Raw genomic sequence first — 21,326 nt, forward strand, 5'->3', positions numbered from 1 at the left:
GACCGAATGTGGATCAATGTCACACACTCAACTAAGTCCAAAGATCTGGGCCCAAATCCATCGTTATTTTGCACTCCACACCACCCAGGGTTAGACAATGGCGATATGCAAATCAGCTGTGACCCTGTGCCCCATGGGAACAGTCCAGTCCGAACTACAAAAGCCATGTCCTTCCCAGAACGGAATCAAGCATCCGAGGACCGGACCGGTTTCGAGGTAACACCTCTCATCAGCCCGGCTAGCTTGACTCCAGTGGTGTGGAGTGCCTGGGACCCACGTCTGGGCATCCCCAGCGCACTTAGGGCGGAATATGCAAACACAACAGGTTATGGACCGAATGTGGATCAATGTCACACACTCAACCCAGTCCAAAGATCTGGGCCCAAATCCATCGTTATTTTGCACTCCACACAACCCTGGGTTAGACAATGGCGATATGCAAATCAGCTCTGACCCTGTGCCCCATGGGAACAGTCCAGTCCGAACTACAAAAGCCATGTCCTTCCCAGAACGGAATCAAGCATCCGAGGACCGGACCGGTTTCGAGGTAACACCTCTCATCAGCCCGGCTAGCTTGACTCCAGTGCCGGTCCGGTCCTCGGATGCTTGATTCCGTTCTGGGAAGGACATGGCTTTTGTAGTTCGGACTGGACTGTTCCCATGGGGCACAGGGTCAGAGCTGATTTGCATATCGCCATTGTCTAACCCAGGGTGGTGTGGAGTTCAAAATAACGATGGATTTGGGCCCAGATCTTTGGACTGGGTTGAGTGTGTGACATTGATCCACATTCGGTCCATCACCTGTTGTGTTTGCATATTCCGCCCTAAGTGCGCTGGGGATGCCCAGACCTGGGTCCCAGGCACTCCACACCACTGGAGTCAAGCTAGCCGGGCTGATGAGAGGTGTTACCTCGAAACCTGTCCGGTCCTTGGATGCTTGATTCCGTTCTGGGAAGGACATGGCTTTTGTAGTTCGGACTGGACTGTTCCCATGGGGCACAGGGTCAGAGCTGATTTGCATATAGCCATTGTCTAACCCAGGGTGGTGTGGAGTGCAAAATAACGATGGATTTGGGACCAGATCTTTGGACTGGGTTGAGTGTGTGACATTGATCCACATTCGGTCCATCACCTGTTGTGTTTGCATATTCCGCCCTAAGTGCGCTGGGGATGCCCAGACGTGGGTCCCAGGCACTCCACACCACTGGAGTCAAGCTAGCCGGGCTGATGAGAGGTGTTACCTCGAAACCGGTCCGGTCCTCGGATGCTTGATTCCGTTCTGGGAAGGACATGGCTTTTGTAGTTCGGACTGGACTGTTCCCATGGGGCACAGGGTCAGAGCTGATTTGCATATCGCCATTGTCTAACCCAGGGTGGTGTGGAGTGCAAAATAACGATGGATTTGGGCCCAGATCTTTGGACTGGGTTGAGTGTGTGACATTGATCCACATTCGGTCCATCACCTGTTGTGTTTGCATATTCCGCCCTAAGTGCGCTGGGGATGCCCAGACGTGGGTCCCAGGCACTCCACACCACTGGAGTCAAGCTAGCCGGGCTGATGAGAGGTGTTACCTCGAAACCGGTCCGGTCCTCGGATGCTTGATTCCGTTCTGGGAAGGACATGGCTTTTGTAGTTCGGACTGGACTGTTCCCATGGGGCACAGGGTCAGAGCTGATTTGCATATCGCCATTGTCTAACCCAGGGTGGTGTGGAGTGCAAAATAACGATGGATTTGGGCCCAGATCTTTGGACTGGGTTGAGTGTGTGACATTGATCCACATTCGGTCCATCACCTGTTGTGTTTGCATATTCCGCCCTAAGTGCGCTGGGGATGCCCAGACGTGGGTCCCAGGCACTCCACACCACTGGAGTCAAGCTAGCCGGGCTGATGAGAGGTGTTACCTCGAAACCGGTCCGGCCCTCGGATGCTTGATTCCGTTCTGGGAAGGACATGGCTTTTGTAGTTCGGACTGGACTGTTCCCATGGGGCACAGGGTCAGAGCTGATTTGCATATCGCCATTGTCTAACCCAGGGTGGTGTGGAGTGCAAAATAACGATGGATTTGGGCCCAGATCTTTGGACTGGGTTGAGTGTGTGACATTGATCCACATTCGGTCCATCACCTGTTGTGTTTGCAAGTAAAAAATGGCTTTCAGCTCAAGCTAACAGCGATCCCTGCAATATTTAACAGAGTTACAGCTTAAAAGTGTTTTAAGGAATTCCCATTGCTTGCCTATGAGAAGAGTAGTATTCGGCTTCACTGTAGTGAAAACAAATGTTGCTGTTTGTGACAACCAGGACATGTAAAACATAAAAATGAATGTCTTACCTTGTAGTTACACCATACCCTGCCAGAAGGGCTACCTAAGGTCTACCTTAGGAGGGACCTATGTGTACTAAAGGGGGAATTTAAGGATTGGCAAGTTGTATTAAATGCCATGGCAAGTGGCAGTAAACTGAACACACTGGCCTTGCAATGGCAGACCTGGAAACAGGCTTGGAATGCTACTTGTGTGGGTGGCACAATCAGTGCTACAGGTCCACTAATAGCATTTACATTACAGTTCCTGGGTATATGGTATACCACTTTAGAAGAGACATACACGTAAACTAAATGTCAATTGTGTGTACAGCAATGTTACCATGTTTAGGGGAGAAGCACATGCGCTTTAGCACTGGTCAGCAGGTGTAAAGAGCTCCGAGTTTTAAGGCCAACAAAAAGATACAACAAGAACAGGAGGTAAGTGAGCACAAAGTTTGGCAGAAGACCACCATAAGGATGACAGGTCTAACAGTGAACAAGCCCAATGCAGGGCTACCCCTCTTAGTGAAGATGTAGTTCACTTGAGCCTGGAGAAACTCCCACTTGTGGCAGTCTGATAGTGTTCAACTGAGTGGGCCTGGCTGACATTTTGGCACCTTGGTAGTTGCTCCTCAGCAATGTAGACATGATGGGAAATGGCCCAGCCACATAGTAGCTATGCTTCTTCCAACAGAGGCCGGGACCTCAATCCTTCCATAATTGTTACGGTAGAACATCAATGTTGTGTTGTATGTCTTTATAATTGTAGGCTCTGCCTTATGGCTTCACATCCCATCACACCTCAGGGATCTGCACTGGATTCAGATACAAAAAAGTGCTCAATTCAAACTCTTCATACACACATTCAAAGCACAACACAATTCAGGCCCCACCTACCTGAAAAATCACATCTGCTTTCACAAACCACCCAGACATCTCCACTCCGCACGGCTCATACTTACACGCATCCACCACATACACAGAACCAGATCAGGAGGATGGGTGTTCTCTTACATAGCTCCTAAAGTGCAGAATGACCTCCGACTCCACATCACTCTTCTTGAATTCCACAAGAATCTGAAGACCTGGCTTTTCAATTACCAATCTACTATAGGCAAGGCTAAGCACATGCACCTGCTAGGTCCCAGGATACCTTTGAGGGTGATAGTGTGCTTTACATATACACATAACATACCATGGCACCCAGCTCCAGCAGATTGATATGCTGCATCGTTTCTGTGTCTGACCAGGATGCTCAGATCAACAATTCCAGCTTGTGATCTCCTCAGTCCAACATGGCTGCATTAGTCTTTAGGGCTATTTTGTTTGATGAAAGATGGAATGGGAGGCCTGTATTGAGATTTGAGGGGGAAATGCACTATAGCAGTGCCTGATTCAGCCGTCTTATGACTTATATTGTGGTGTACCATGAGCTGTCCATTTGCTTACATTGATTATCCAGTTCTTGTTGACTTGGTCTCATCAGGAACCGTCAAACGGGTATAAAGCCTATGCAGGATGACAAAAGGCCCAGTAGAGATCTGACCTGCCTGCGCCTGGCCGCGTCTGACTGCTTGGCAGAGAGGGTCTTCGCCATGGTTTGGAGCTTCATCGGCCTGCCCACCAAGGGAATCACCTTTCCCATTTGCGTGTCCAGAATTGCCCTCAAGAACATAAGTCCTCAACCATCCCTGCCTTGTGAATACAGATGATCCAGCAACCTGAAGAAGAATACATTTGATACATTCATTGCAGCATTGATGATGGTTGCTGATGTTTTCGCTACCTCCTTGACAACTGCTTTGGCATTCTCTCTTTTGTCTGCAGGAAAGCCTTCAATCAGGAGGGAGATGTCATGTCACTTTGGTGGTCACAATACCCCAATAGTGCAGGTTTGATTGATGTTGCTGTGATAGAACTAAATATATGTCCCAAATGATCTAACCACCGGAAGGGGTCTAAACTGGGGACCAGAATTTCTTTTCTAAAATGTGCAGCACCGCTGGAACCGTGGTTGGTGGTCCTCATTAAATGTAGTCCTTCTGACATGATCACAAATACTGCCGAGCGATTTTTATCAACTCGAGCTTTATTTTGTTCTCACTCTGTTGTATTGATTTAAATATTATTGTAGCACATTTTGAGCTTACAGCAATAATGATGGGGCCCCTTTAACTGACAAAGATTGTCGGACCCTACACGAGGTCACGTGACTATCACGTGATCCCAACATAGACGATGTAAGCCTACACTGCGCAGACTCGGCGTTCTTCCGGTCCGCGGTGTTGACGAAATTAGGTCCCGAGCGGGTAGTCGTCAGCGTAAACGTAAGTGCTTAATAATATTGTTTCTAAGCCCAACGCTGAATACGGACACATATCTGGCTACTACCGCTATAATTACAAAATTAACTATCGATGTCAGTTTAAATGTAAGTCGTCCATTTCTACTTTCTAAAAAGACTAACGCTGTGCAGAGGGTATTAGGCGATGTGCTGTTCATTACCGGCGTTACCGGTGAAAAATTGCTGTCCACATCAGGCTATGTGTTGTTCACTATCGGTTAAATTTGTGCACATGGTTATAGACACCTGAAACAACATGTGCAGGGCACTGACACATTAGACACCCTGCCATTTGATGTCAACTACTATCATAATCATGTAAACCACTACGGTTGTCTCTCCTCAGATACGCGACGTGAAGCCACCTTTTCGTCTCCTTATGTAGGAGTAGATATGGACATACTGTGTTTCTTTAGAAATTGAATGCACCTTGGGCTAAATAGCCATTCAATTCCAATAAACCCCGATTACCTTTTTGAATTTGACTAAAAGTAATGAGAAAGATTGGCGTTCATGAGGATCAAAAAGAAGATTTAACTCATATGATCCCTATATTTGTGAATAATTGTTCGGAATCCTTTAACAATAAGTTGACAACACGACTTGTCAGGACTCCTTACTAAGCACATGTTTTGACACTGCCCGTTGATAACAATTCCATCACCCGGGTGGTCATTTGTGGTGAAGGATTATCATGATTTACTCATCTATTATGAATGATATATTGTAATGATGTTGTGTTGACGGTACATAACATTTTTTCCTACAGGTACAGACCCCAGCAACTGGCTGCCCGGGTCACAATCGGCTTTAAGCCGTAAATATTTTTGGAACAATTTTCCTAATATTTTAAACCTTTTTCACACAATATTCCTCACGGTTGGGTGCACCTTAGTGTGTGCATGCCACCGGAGGATCACTGTCCTTTGGTCCTGACGAAAGCTGAGCGACTTGGCCTCACCCATAGCAGAAACATGTCGACCATTTTTTTTTTCACTCAGTGGACTAGGTGTCTTTAATTATTGAGACCCACCCTAAGTTTCCACTTTAAATTGTTTTTAACCAGTGCTGGTTGGACCTTGAATAAAATAGTTTACTGTCACAACTACGCACTTTTTAATTAATTTGCACTCACTTAGCACCTTTTGGTTTTTTCCTGTTGGCACCCTCAACACTCACAACAACCAGCTCCGCTGCAAAACAGGCGTCGTAGCACACTGGAAAGACGCTAGGTCTTTCCAGTGGGAACCCAGTGATGAAGCATGTCACCACTAGGTGGTGAGTGAGGGTTCTTACTTAACCTTTCTTTGGTTCTCCTTCACTTTCTGTCTGTTTTTTCACCACGTCAAAAGTTTTCCTTGTAAGTGTGGTTTGATCTATCACTCTCCAGTTGTTTTTGTTAGTCCTTCTGACCATACAAAATCCTGTACGGGTATTGACCTTATGGCTTTGCAAGGCTGTTTCATAATGTCATAAATGAAGTATTACTGCTCCACCGAAGCAATTGAAAGACTGACTTTCATAGCTGCCCTCTTCAATAGCCCATGAACATGGGCTCATTCTTCAGAGGTAATTCGGGTTGGATATGCAAATCATTCCTGTTCTTGGCTCAGATATATTTGTCCCATTCATCATTGCATTCCCACTTATGGCAATTCAGCCTTTTCCAATTCAGAATATTTGGAATCCAATGAGACTTCATACCCCATTTCCTTGGTTGTTGGAGGGACCAGTGGTTGTCTGTCAACTATGGGAGATAGGCTCATAGAAGGTGAAGGAGATGGAGGTGGTGGAGGAGGCATTGGTGGAGGAGGTGGAGATGGAAACTGAGTAGGTATGATAGGGCCATGGGTGAGGTAGGAGTAGGCCTGGGCAGAGTTAGCGATCATAAAGTGACAAAAAAATGCTGACGCGCTCTATGGTATTCCGCAAGAGGTGAATGCGGTAAGTCATGCTGCTCACACTGATTTTTAGAACCATGCGTTTGTCCCTCGCTGTAAAATCAGCACAAACTGCACCACGTGCAGTGCAAGAAAGCGCCGCTTCTTTCTGCTGATTGAGTAGATGTTCTACACAAGCAGGCATGTTTGTCAACGCAAGCGGTAGAGACCAGCCGCGACCACCTGCATTAAGAAATCTTGCTAGGAGGTGGTCTAGGGTTGAAGTTTCCTTGCTTGCGCTCACCAGTTTAACATTGGTGAGCCATAAGAGAGGAAAAACATAGCTCCGAGTATTTCAGAACTCAACGCCCTACACAGAGTGGGAAAAACTCTGCAAACTACGTGAGTTTACCGCCTAGACCTAGGTAGGAGTAGGTTGCCTGGCAGGATGTTGAGGAAACATTCTTTGAAATGTATCCATACTCTGCTACAAAGTTGACAACAATGCAACAAGTACCTCCACTGCCTTTGGTTCCTCATAGAAACAATAAGATCCATAGGATTGAGATAGTTTTTCTGCTACAAAGGTTAGTGACTGATAGTCATACTCTTGATAGGCTTACTTTTCATCTACGGCCTCTTTCTCTAACTCGGGCACAAAAAGTACATCTATCTGCGTAGGATTGTAGGCAGTCTCCTAACCATCCAGGTCACTGAGATCTGCCTCCAGCACAGAGTTCGTAATCTCGGTAAATAGGCTTGCTGTCACCTATATGAGTTGAAAAGTAACAGGTGTTTTAAAATTAGTTATTGGCGGGCGTCATCATCGACAAGGTTGTTGTTGACAGTGACGTTGATGAGGTAGTAGGCATCTTTCCTGGATGTGCTGTCGACTGAGAAAGATGGGCCATCACTGACAGAGTCACCTTTGACAATGCAATGATGAAAGAAGAGACATCATTTGGGTGGTCATGGGTAGCATCGTGTCAATGGTTATCTTGCAGCCGAAGGAGCAGTTGTTCTCGATGAGGGCTTGGTAGTTGACAAGGTCGTTACCCAATAATATCTCTTCATGGTCACCGATGAGGATTCTCCCATTGGTGACAAACAGGATGTCATTGATGACCATGGCTTTTATTTCATCCTCAATGAGAATGAATAACAAGTCACTGGTGAGGGCGGTAGTTGAGTCAGGATGTCAAGAGAGCTGGATTTTCACATTTTGTTTTTGTGGTGGTTGTTTTTTGTCCTTCCTGGAGTGTTCTCCGGGTTGTCTGCGCTTAATAAAACCCATTTAATAATAATAATAATAATAATTTGGCTGAGAAAACTCCAGTTTTCCCTATGACGAGGTGGATGCAAGCCCTCTAGATTGTAAGTCCAGCTCTGGAAACCTCACATTTGCTTTTCTACACTGTTACTGTGGAAGTGATTGGTGGAACAAATCCAGATGAGAAGGCATCCCCTTAGAAGGAAGGTATTTCTTTTTATCTAATGGATATAGAGACAACATCCTCCCTTGTGACCCCTTTAACACCTTGAGTACCCTTGCTATAATTTACTAGGGACTTATAAGGGAGTTAAAGTGCTTGCCAATTGGAAGCACCAATTTGCTTACATCATTTTTGGGGAGAGAGCACTGGCACCAGGGCCTGGAGAGCAGGCTCCAGTGCACTTTCAGAGCCATAAACCAGCAGATAGTAGTTCAAAGAGGGCAAAAAGTGGGGTGAAACCTGCAAAAAGCATGCTTTCTTACAGAACCCATTGATGAAGTTTACAACACTCTGTAGCTGTTGAGTCATCATCCTATGTGAGTACACAAATGTATGATAATTCCACAAGTGGTTTCTTTCAAGAGTATTATACTTCTTGAATGTTTATGCATGTTTACGGAGAGCATGTAACACTCCCTTAACTCCTCCCTATATTTTGTAGTGTGTTAGTTAGCGGTGTTCTACCTGTTCTGTATATGTGCGAGAATCTTGTATTGTCCCTCATGCTAATGCTATATGTCCTTTACTTATCCTTTCAGGAAAGGAAGGCTGTGCTGCTGCTGCTTATGTTGTACCTTTGACGTGTTGTGATGCTTAGTAGTAAATTTTGTGCTACATAAAAGACAAAACAAATTGGATTGCCAGAGCTTGTTTTAGTGCAGGATGAGATGTGAAAAAAACCTGTATTGTCACAAACTATCTGAACAGTTTTTTAATTTTATTTTATGTGTGAAACAAACAATTATTTTAAAAGGACTAAGCAACTTTGTAAATTTTTAAAACATAGCTAGCAACTGGCTCTATGTTTTACACCTTCGCCAATTCTACCATTTTTGCCAACACCACTTTCCATGCTGGGATTTTTTTGCCATATTAATGACAGCATTAAAAGCAACACCTCAAGCCCTACAATGTAAGATGCTATTGTCTGAAAAGTCAGGAATGCCCTTGGTACCTTGAGTCATCTTGCCACTTGACAGACTTGTAAAATGCAAAATAAAATGTGGTTCCTGACTTCCTGCTTTTTTCCCTCCTAGGCAGTCAAGGACTTAACAGCCAGTGGGTGAAAGTGGAGGGACAGCCTTTCAAATACATATTGAGCATCTTCGTGCTAATGGGCTATCATTAACACTTCCTGGAGAAACACCATGTACAAAAGTTATTTACCAAAAAATGTGAGCAGCAGCATCTGAACGTATTTAAAGAAACAATGAGAAGGGGAAAAAACAAAGTGCTGGCTGCCATCCTTCTTCCTGAGGCCATCCTAGGCCTAGAGTTTGATGTGATTTCGGTAGTTAGGAGAATAACCTGTAACACAGAATCAGGTTCAACATGTGCTGCAGGTGCTGCCCCTCGAGGACCGCCTGTGACCTTTCCCTCGAGAATGCCTCATCTTCTCCCCAGGACTCCCTCACAAACATTATTCAACTTTGTGAGGCCCTAGGGGCTTCTTGTGAGGCGAGATGAAGCAGCTTCCTCAGTGTGGGATCTCTTCTGAAGACAATCTTCCAGCAGGGAGAGCACAGTTTAAACATTACCACTTATTAGTCTTTAGAGAGAAGTAGGGGGAAGGCATGGTTTGCAGTCCAGTGGATTCCCATGGTACACTGGGCCTCTGTGCTACTTTGGATTCCTTTTGTCTCCATCACTAGCTGATCTCTTGACCCTGCTGGCCATTTCTAGGCCTCCTTATTCAGTTTTCCACACCTTTTTCTGAAAATTCCAAAGGTTTTTCAGGCATATGTATCATCTGTTTTTTTCGTCGCAAACGCTGCGATTCGCAAAAAAGCCACGTTTGCGACTAAAAAAGCGAAAAAAGTTGATGTATGATTAAAATCGCATCGTAAAATTAAGGAATCGCAAAATTTGCGATTCCTTAATTTTGCGTCAGCATTTAAGGAATCGCAAATTGCAATTCCTTAAATGCTATGTATGAAGCACCCAAGTTGTGCGATTTCTCATTAAGAAATCGCAAATTACCACCAACTTGAAGTTGGTGGTCACAAATGCACTTTTTGGCATTGGTAAAGGTGCCATGTGGCGCACATACATGCCCTTAGGGCATGTATGTGCGCCATATGCGCACACATGTAAATTTCAGGGGTCCATCAGGGTGTCTTTATGACACCTTTACACCCTTGAAATTATTCTCAAATTGCGAATCGCAAATTGAGAATAACTTCCCATTCATTGCTATGGGCCTCCTGGCCCATAGAAATGAATGGGAAAGTAGTCCTTAATTGCGATTTGCAATTTGCTAATCGCAATTAAGGAATATTAAGAAATCGCTAAAAAATTGCGATTTCTTACATACATCCCTATTTGCAATTCTCAAATAGCGATTTCTAAAAAATCGCTATTTGAGAATCGCAAATCAGGATGTTGATACATATGGCCCTTAGTGTTTAACTGCTAGAAAGAGGCAATTTAGAAGTGTTTTGAGATCACACTCCTCCCAGGACACGTCCTACATGAAGAACTGAAGTTTTAGGCAAAAAGCTGATATTGTAGCAGTTAAGTGCAAAAACACTCGGGCCTCCTCTTATTCAAACTGATAATGCTGCTACAGGAAGACTGTATAGTGAGAAATCAGGGGGCCATCGGACCCTTAGCTTTGACACATCCCAAGAAAGTCTCAAGTCTTACGAATAGATAGCATGGGTTAGTGAAGTCAAGCTCGCAATCTCTGCAGGAGCCCACCTCTGGCTGCTGTGGCTAGTGAATGGCCTTTTAGAGGGTGCTGCTCTACCATCTTCCAAGGATTTTGCTTAGTTGTTTCAACTTTGGTTGCCAAACAGACTGCAGCCATTGCTTAGTCAACTTGACTATGTGCTGATGGGCATCTCGGCCCCAGACCCCGAGCTGTGTGCTAGAAAGAGTGTGAAACTGCTGAGAGGTAATCTCCTGCTGGGCACATTTTCTTAGGGCTGGAGCAGCCACAGCATTAGAAAATATAATTTACTATGTGTTACTATCTCCCGAGCAATCCGAGAGAAGGTGGAAAAATACAGTGAGGCACTGTTAGCTGATGCAGAGTGAAGTATAATACTAATGTTCAATAAAACAGTCACTAATTACACAAGGCTACCGGATCAGATCACAGGAATGCCCGAGGTACCACCAGAGCAAAACAGGCGTTGTACATAAGATATGGTAATGCCCAGTTGTGGCTATGGTGATAAGAGAGTGCAATAACACGCTCAATAGCACATTGCATACTGGGTCTACATCCCAAACTCAAAAAAAGGGAAAAAAACACTATAAATCTGCTGCCTTGCTGTTATTGTTAGCAAAAAAAGAGAATAATGAGACACTGGTTCAACTAAGAGGCCCTTCTTTGAATTTATATAGAAAAGATGTGAATGCATGGCTGAGAAAATGTATATGTAATGGGGTTTAATGTTATCAAGCTTCCTGACAATACTCGAGAACGGTACACATTGACAGAGAAGCTAAACAGGGAAGAGGTCATTAATCTCCCACGGTTGCTCTGATTGCCACAGGCTATTAAGTTTAAGGAAATGAGAGGCTCAAGCTGATTACACGTAGAAGTGAGAAATATGTCCGGAGCCACTGCACAACTACTATACTAGTTATATGGCAATAATTGTACCACAAATATGATGCTCGGCAATAAGATGTGTTTATTTACATGAAAATCAAATAACATTGTGTTTAATATAAAAAAAACTATTGTGTCAGTATCAATTGTAGGCTGTACTTAGGTTGTTTCACAGTTGTTTGCATAATAATACTGTCCTTCAGAGTAAAACCTTTCCCTTTGCCACTATAACCATATATTTCCAACCCACATGCTTCATGCCACTGTCTCTGTAGGGCTCTGAATTCTTAAGACCACCGTTTGCTCCTACCCTTCTCCACTCCCCACAGTGCCTATCTGGAGTCAAATTTAAGTCCACAAAGTCATTCTCACTACACTATTTGGCTCTTCTGAACTCGAGGTTACAGATAAAGGGCAAAAGGGTAAGAGTATCTCTCTGTGACATCTCTGCCGTTTGAGCGTATTAGGGCCAGGGGCGGCCAGCACAGGTAAACGCGGTGGGACAGTGGAGGGGGGGGGGGGGGGTATAGAATGCAAAGTAGAAATATACAACAGAGTACCCACCTTGATTCAGGAGTACCCAAAAGCAATATCTCAGCAAATTTCCCAGAATTGCTCTACCTTAGCCATAGCAAACAGGTCTAGTTGCTGATGCTTTTGCAGTCTATTTGTCTAGGGTTGAACGTGGTATGTTATAGGTAATTTTATGGAGCACATTCTACCATTAACATAGCCTTGCAACATCAATGATAGAAAGATCAGGGAGGTCTCCTTACAAATCCGATTCGGGACAAGGAGCAATAACCAGTAGTAAGAAAAAAGTCCCTATTTTTCCAAAACTGGAAAGGCATATAAAGTGCGACCCTTCAAGACTCACAGACGACCCATTAATGCCATAACCACATTTCTAATAAACCACAACAATAGACAAAATATAATCAAAAACAATTTAAAATGATATTAGAAAAGTTGTACAATTTATTCAATATAAAACAGTACGGACAGACTTTCACACACCTGCACTGCATGGCAAGGTCCACTGCACCGCAGAGTTGAACTGAACATCTACATATACAGAGACGTGGGCCACTCCTGGCCAACTCATCAGTCCTCCCTGGTAGTGTCCTCACTCACCATGGGCCTGTGGCTGTGTGAAGTGATACAAGGCTGCCGGATCTACTCTCAGGGAAATGCAAAAAACTATCATTTCTCCGACTACCCCAACAGAGTAAAGAAAATGTGAATTGTCTTCCTATTTGAATTGTAGTGATATTTTAGGCTGCATCTGAGCTCAATTCATGCTTCTGCCCTCACTACTGGGCAGAGCAGAGGGCAAGCCATCAAGGGTTCACCCAAGGTGGGATTAGAAAAGGAACACAGCAGGCGAAGCACAAGTTGGACTGTGTCCTATTGTGGGATTAAAAGTTGTTATTTCCTTAAAAGACAAGCACTGGATATTGAAATTATTATGCCTGTAGGCTGATTCTTGAGTTCTGAGCTCGTGCACCATGCACTACCTCTCTGAGAAGTCTCTAACTGCTCGCCCTCGTTACCCTGAGAGTCAAATGGGGACAGTTTGTAGAGAGTAAGTCTGATAGCTTTACAAAAGTGGCAAATGACCTCAGATGCCGCGCTTGAAGTCCAGTAGCCCTGTCTTCCATGTGCCGCGGCCCCCCTCCTAAAGGCAAAAGGCAGTCTGCCTCTGCAAAATTAGGATGGAGCTCAAAACATTCCTTTTTTTGCTTTTTAACTTCTTTATGGCCCAGCAGACTTGATAATTTGTAGTCTTTGTTAGGACCTCAACTCAACTCAGCCCCTGAAAAATTTGCACCGCAATAATCAATTTTTTTTAACTCTCTGCTGTGCTCAACTCAGGGTCCTAGGTGTGTGGAAGCAAAAAGAAAGACCAATCTGCCCTATGTAGAAGTCTTCAGCACTGTGTAAGCGAGTCCCGTTTCCACTCTATGAAGAACAGCACTGGGACCCTTAAGGCGGTGCGTACATGCACATTGGGATGTGCTGGCATGGACAGGCCTATGGTGATCTAGGAGGAAGTCAGACTGTACAAACCAGAAAAAGGCAGTGAGGAACGATCCACTTCGCCTGACTGCTCTTGAGATCTGTTTTATTCAACAAATGGTTACACCTGCTTGCTCCTCAGAGGGAAGACATTATATCGCACTACTTTCTATGGCCAAGCTCGCCATTTGCTACTACTGAGCAAATTAATCAAATTCAAACTCCTTGGTATCATCCAACGTGATTTCTTCAAACAAGTCATAAGGTGCATCCTTCCTTTGCTCTGGTTTCCACAAATACTTTCAAAGACGCCCTGTGGCTCTGGTGGATCACTCTCCCTCTCAGTTCCTTGCTTCTGCAAGTTCATCGGAGGATGGTGTTCTTTTTCTCATCCTGGTGACTCTCATTGGAACTCTTTTCTAGAAGCACCCACTCCTCGCGGAGCCTTGGAAGACGTGGTTATTTCCCCATTTAATGTACAAGCCGAATTTTCCCTTCATCCTCCGATGACATGTTTGACCTTTATTATACCCATAACTTAGCAAAAACTAAAGCTGTGAGACACTAATAAAAGATTTCTCTAAAAACATAAATTTACTGCATGAATCGACACTTTTTTTATTTTATTTTTTATTGGCACTCGAAATATTTTCATTTTGACATTCATATATAAAATAAAAAACAACAATTGCACTAATGGCTTGCATGTTCCAGGAAACCTGGTGTGTAGAGCCAGAACACAAACAGGGCTATTCTACGTTTTTTGTCCCTGCAATACAGCATGGGAGGGGGCGCCCATCGGGTGGCTTACTTATTTGGATCAGGATAGATTTGAATTGTAAAATTACTGTTAATTATGTCCCCTGTAACGATATTCTACATATAACTGTTAAAAGGCAGTCTGCCAGGAATGCTTTTGAACTTTTTTGTATTTATGCCAGGGGGCTCCCAGGGGGCCAATTGTCTCCTATACTGGAGTTGTTGGACAACACGCTTTCTGCCCTCCCTTCTAAATCCTCAGTATTAGTGGGAGGTGACTTTAATTGTACATTTGAGCCTCTTGATGAGGATGAATTTTTGGGCTGTTATAATAAGCCAGGAAATCAGTTAATTCCATCCTTATCTCTGGCCCCAATTAAGAAGTGGTCGGCTCGAACCATTCAGTTGAATGCCCTGGTGTCTGCACATGACCTATGTGCCTTAAATGGCCGTACCACATCCGATCGTATGGGCGCTATGACCTTCAATCGATTAGGTTGCCCGTCACGGATTGACTACATCCTTTTGGACATAGGGTCATGGGCTAATCTGGTTGATATGGAGGTCAGCCAGAGGATTGATAGCGACCATAATCCCCTTTGCATGGGTATGTTCTGGGGAGACAACGGTGGTGAGGAGGTTCACAATGAGCTGATTACCAAAGAACTAGTCCCTTCTAACTGTAATCGCAGGATTAAATGGAATGTGGTTAGGTGCAATGAGGGGACACTCGAGAATATTAGGGTTCTAGTTTCGGCTGCTTCATCTGCCCTGGTTCCAGTGAACCAAATTTCACTCCAGCTTCAGGGGTCGGTGCTGGCAACTAAGTATAAAGACCTAATAGGGGAGATCAGTATGTTTTTCTCAAAAAAAAACAAGGGATGTCATTTGTCTAAATGCACGCAAAAAAAGGGGAACCCTTGGTACACTGCCTCCTGTAGAGAGAAAAGGAAAGCAATTTTACTAGCTATTAAAAATAAGGATGCCCCAGCTGCTAGATTAGCTAGAAATGAGTATCGCACCAGTATTATGAAAGCCAAAAAAGATTGGGAAGAGGAACATTGGCAGGCTCTAAAGGAAGCGGCTCATGGGAAAAATGCCACTGCATTTTGGAAACTGATCAACGTCATGGATAGACGAGGCGCTGAGCCCATACCAAACCATATAACTGAGTCCCAATGGTATTCCCACTTCTCAAATTTATATGGCGTGGGCTCCTTAGAAGCTGCGCCAGTATCCCCTATACTAGGTACTGATCGTATGGTCCATCGGAATGATGGCTTTACAGATGTACTGTTTTCGCCCCGTGAGGTGCAAGAGGCAATCCTTAAAATAAAACCGGGTAAGGCACCTGGCCCGGACGGAATACCGGGTGATTTATTGATGTCTAACCCACTGGTTTGGGCTGATTTTATTGTAAATGTTTTGAATCTTATTCATTTAGGCGAGCAGGTACCGGACTCATGGAAGGGTGCCGAAGTTGTTACCGTTTTTAAAAAGGGTGAGAGAGAGGACCCTGCCAACTACAGACCAATTAGTCTAATTGATGTTATTCAAAAAGTAGTTGGCAGGGTAATTGTAAATAGGATTGAGGGTTGGCTTATGGAAGAAAACATTCTGTCCCACTTTCAGGCTGGATTCAGAAACAATGTTGGGGCCATTGACCAAGTCTTCAGATTTTGTGCAGTTTTCTGGAAAACAGTGTCAATAGCCAGAGGGAGCCTTTACCTGGCTTTTATTGACCTTAAAACGGCTTTTGATGTAATACCCCGTGTTAAACTTTGGAATGTCCTATTGGATATGGGTTTCCCATCTTATCTGTTAAATCTTATCATCAAACTCCATGAGGGTACATATGCGAAGATACGCTGGGGGGCGCAGGGGCAACTCACTAAGAGTATACCTGTTAATAGAGGGGTGCGGCAGGGGTGTGTGATGGCCCCTACTTTATTTTCCCTCTTTATAAATGGGGTGGTGAAACATCTGCAAGATACATCAGCTGATGCCCCCATCGTGGCTGGGGAGAAAACACCATCCCTCCTCTTTGCCGACGACACCCTCCTCTTATCAAAAACCCCCACAGGTCTCCAAACCCTTCTTGATCAGTTTAGTGTTTTTTGTCAGGAACGGGGACTTACAATAAACACAACCAAAACTAAACTAATGGTTATGACCGCCAAGAGGAAATATAGGAATATCCACTTGACCTTGAATGGATCTCCTTTAGAGGTGGTCGATGAGTTTGACTATCTTGGTGTTAGGATTAATAATCATTTGAAATGGGAACCCCATATATGTAAAATGATTTTAAATCTCAAAAGGGTTTCCGGCACTATTTTAAAAAACCAACGTCTCTCTGTAAGCAGGCCAGTTGCCCCAGCCTTATCAGTCTACGAGGGGAAAGCAATTGCCTCAGCTGTTTATGGCTCGGAACTGTGGGGCAATGAGAATACCAATGACCATGTCCGATCAGAGAACAAGTTTATGAGGGATTTGGTGTCGCTTCCATCCTCTACCCCACTTAAACCTTTATTCTTAGACCTGGGTAGAAAGTCTATTGGGGACATCCTCCAGCTCCGTCCCCTCTTATATTGGGTTCGTTTGAGGAGGACCCCCGAACTAGCTAATTATGCCCTTGTGTTAGATGAAATGCTAAAATTAAACACTTCAGGCAAAATCAGGTGGCTAAATGCATTAAAAAAGCTTGTTGCAAGTGTGGGTTTAAGCGACGCTTGGGTATCCCAATCACCTCCACCAAAACAAGTGGTGAAAAAATTATATTGGGATTGGATAGAGACCAAGGCGCTACAGAACCCAAACTGGGGACATTTGACCGAGACCTTTTTGACCCATAAATGCACCCTAAAATTGGAATTGTTTTTGGACTTCATTCAGATTCCTCGGGAAAGGACTTTATATCTTAAATTTAGACATGGAACATTGCCCCTCAAAACATTTACATCTAGATGGAACAATAGGAGGGAAGAGGATATAATGTGTCCAGGGTGTACAAATCCCGAGGAATCATTGGGCCACTTTTTCTTTGCCTGTAAGGCATACATCTTACCTAGGAAGAAATGGTTAAAACCAGTACTAAAGAATCTTGGTGTTAGAGATTACAAATCAGCTTTGCGTATTCTTATCTCCGACACCTCTTCTATGGTTACTATTTGTGGGGTTGCAAAGTTTTTATCATGTGCCTGGATCATTAGGACTAAGATTTTAAAAAATGCTCATCAAGTCAATTTTTCCACATAACTTTTATATGTATTTTTGTAAATAATGAACTGTTTTTATAATTATGTGTGTACTTTATGTTTGTACTTTTTATGATACATGTGTCGAATAAAAGTATAATGACTTGACTAATGGCTTGGTTACAAAAACTGGGAGCCTACAAGGTAATGCCAGGGGAAAGTATTGAGACATACATATCAAAGTAATCAAGCAAATACGAATATACAAATAACATTACTAACACCTGTTCCTATCACGGATCTATTATGTGAATGTTTGCACGCCAGCCTTCATTTGCTGGGTGAACACTGCAGTTACAAATATATTACAAGATATCTTATTTCTGCAGCCTACTCTATACCAGGTTGTGATGTATTGTGAGGCTTAGCTTTCAGCCAGGTTAGAAATGGGCCCCAAATATCTTTTGGACGTGAGGCCGTTGGCATCAACTCCCAAAAAGCAGTGAGTTGTTCCTGGCAGAACGTAACGTCAACAATCCAGTCTTTGAGCTTGGGAGCGTGTGGCCTGTCCCATTTCATGGCAATTCTGGCTTTGCCAGCAATAACAGCATGGCCAATAATCCACGCACTCCCACCGGCGTGTCCTTACATATCTCAGTAGGCCCATCTTTGCACCAGGTGTTATTTGTATTGTGAGTATTTCGCTAATGATTTGAAAAATCTCGTCCCAGAATGCTGCTATTGGAGGGCAGCTCCATGCCAAGTGGAAAAACGTGGCCTGGTCTGCACTAAATCTCCAGCACCAGCACTTTGCCGAATGCCCATTCAATGCAGCGTGAATCAACACTTTAAAAAAAAATTAAAATATGACGGAGGAAAACTATTTCCTTACCTGATCAAATTTATTTACGTCATTTGATAACAGATTTACTATTTGGCCAGTTGTCGTTTTCCCCATAGCAGTATTACTTAGTCGAAGAGCCTGCAATGACAAAGAAATTTATATATAAACCATTTATGTGTCCGTTGTTTTTTATTGTTCATAAAGCATTACATTACATTATATATTTATTTTATGGCTAATAAAAATCTTTACAAAAGATAGTTAGTTAGTTAACACATAAAGTTTATTTAGACCATAGTCTATAAACCATACATAGAACAATGGATCACGTATCGTGATAAGACATTTAAAACCACAATTCATTTTACATATTTACAGCACTTGTAAAACCATAAGCATACAATATTTAAAACCACGGTTCATTTTATACAATTACAACACTTATGAGAGCCATATACATAAAATTGGGATACTCTATAATTTCAAACTCTCCCATTCTCCTTTGTTGTCTCCATTACATATTCTCGTGTTGCTTTCAGAAATTTCCCCAACGCAATTGTAGTATCCAAAGAAGACATTTCTGTGAGGAGGTCAATAGCCTCAGCCCGTGAGGACACCTCATTTTTAAAAAAAATTGGACGTGAATTTTTTTTCCGAATTGCTAAAATACACGTACAATCACACAATATATGTAAAATATTATTCCTTACACCTAGACCACATTTGCAAATTCCATCCGGATGGATCAGGACCACACTTATTTTTCTTTCAATCTTCCATGGATTTAGTCCCACCCGAATCTTCAAAATTTCATATCTTAGCCATCTACTAGGCAGTAAATCCAGGTATGGGAACCGAACCTTCTTTTCCCACTCATTTTTTACCCAATTCACTGATTTTTTTAGCCTTAGATAGTCCATATCTTTTGATCTAGAGTATTCAAGCCCTTGGTCTCTAAGCATCTTTTTCGTACACACTATATTTAGCAGTGGTTGGGAAAGGCTCAATTTCAAGTTCGCAGCTACCGTCTGGAGGGTTTTCTTCACATCTCGCGCCCAGCGTAAGCTGCTTACTCGAATTTCCTCTCTACACCAGATTGAAACCTTCTCATCACCACCAGGCTCCAGTCGGTTCCAAAATCTTATTAGAGACAATTGGGACTTTACCTCCCATGATGTTAAACCCACCTCCCTTCTAATTGCTTGAATCATGGAGCTATTTGGTAAGGACAACAACATCTTCACAATTTTTCCTTCTTCCCGGTCCCACCCATTTTTACCACTCAGAAAAAGCACCTCAGCTCCATAAAGCACTTGTGGGGGGATCATAGCTTCAAAAGCCTTCAAAAGCGGTCTGTGTGACATATCGCCATAATCTTTGTTAAATTTTTTCAGCCCACAGACAGACGAATAGGCCTTTGCCTTCTGTGCCTCCAAGTGGGTATTCCACTTTAATGCGCCATTAAACCAGAGGCCTAAATATTTATATTCATTTACTATGTCTAATTTATCCTGTCCTAAAAACCAATTAAAATTGTTTACCCTCTTTCCAAAACATAGGATCTTAGTTTTTTCCATGTTCACTGTTAAGAGCTTTTTATCACAGTACTTATTGAACACATTTAGCTTCCTTTGTAGGCCCATTTCTGTTTGATCCAAAATCACAAGATCATCGGCATGACATGACACTTTATTATTATTTATACGAGGGCTCGCACTTTTTTCAATTTCCAAAGTCGCTGGGAGGTCTGCTAAAAAGATTGAGAAAAGCAAGGGTGCCAAAAAGCACCCTTGTCTCAAGCCATTTTTTACTGGAATTTTTTGGGTTAGGGAACCCTTTTTATCTCTAATAACCTGTGCCCAATTACCACTATGTAGTTCTTTCAAGATGTTCAATAAGCCCTGTGGCATTCCATAGTTTTCCAGTACCTCACAAAGGCTATTTCGGTCTACTGTGTCAAACGCCGCTCGGAAATCGACGAAACAGCAAAATAATTTGCCATTTTGTTCCATCGATTTCCTAGCCAGGGCCCACAATGCAAAACAATGATCTATCGTAGAGTGGCCTTCTTTGAAGCCCCCTTGCTCAACCGGGATGATAGATCTATGTTCCGCCCAGACTTTTAACTTACTAAGGACTATTTTAGAGAAATGTTTTTCTCCTATATCTAATAGGTTGATTAGCCTATAATTCTTTGGGGCATATGCATCCCCTTTCTTGTGTAGCAGTCTTATTATAGCTCCCTTCCAATTTGGGGGCATAATCCCTTGTTATAAAATTAATTAATTACAAAAGATAAAAGAAGAGTGAACAACATGTAGATAAAAATCAAAAATAGATATCACAAGTGCCTATGGCCCTAGTTCTAGTAGGTCGTGCTGCTTCTGGTGCAATAAAAAGTTTACCAATGAACAGAAGAGGAGGCCTCGGAAGTAGTGCAGCACAGGGCATAAAAAGTGACTCAAGAGGGTGAGATTGATTCTTTGAATAATTAAAAGCAATAGACAAAGGCACCAGGGAGGACCAGCTTGACAAAGATGCTGAAAGCAATGTGCCAATGTGGCGTAACACAGTACTTAAAGACAGTGCGATCGGCTGAGCTGTGGCGGACAGCAGGTGGGTTCTCTTGCTCGAAGTGCGCTTTGTATAGTCGGTGAGGTAAGGTGTGATACATTTCACAAACGTTGCAAGGGCAGCCTGCCTCTTTTGTATAGATGGTATAAAGCATTTTAAGAAGGCCTTAAAATGTTTCCTTTATTGTGGCTCATAAGGACAATTGTAAATAAAAATATTGTTGAAAGGGTAATTTATTGGTGGGTAGCTTTAAGTTAATAACTCACATACTGTAAAAAATACAGCCATTTATATTTCTTATGAACACGACTGATCTGAAATAGAAATTGAACGTTCTGCGACAGGTTCAT

General features: G+C 43.2%; 1 protein-coding gene across 2 annotated transcripts in view; it reads right to left on the reverse strand.

The window, feature by feature from the left end:
• The window catches only part of ABCC4 (ATP binding cassette subfamily C member 4 (PEL blood group)), a 1,668,368-nt gene that overhangs the window by 1,247,499 nt on the left and 399,543 nt on the right, over positions 1-21,326 (reverse strand). For both annotated transcript variants that reach the window (XM_086934802.1, XM_086934803.1), the window contains exon 5: positions 18,451-18,540. In XM_086934802.1, coding sequence (XP_086790928.1) covers positions 18,451-18,540 — 90 coding nt within the window. The remainder of the gene's footprint in view (positions 1-18,450; positions 18,541-21,326) is intronic.

Source organism: Lissotriton vulgaris, chromosome 8 (assembly GCF_964263255.1).
Source record: "Lissotriton vulgaris chromosome 8, aLisVul1.2, whole genome shotgun sequence".
NCBI lineage: Eukaryota > Metazoa > Chordata > Amphibia > Caudata > Salamandridae > Lissotriton > Lissotriton vulgaris.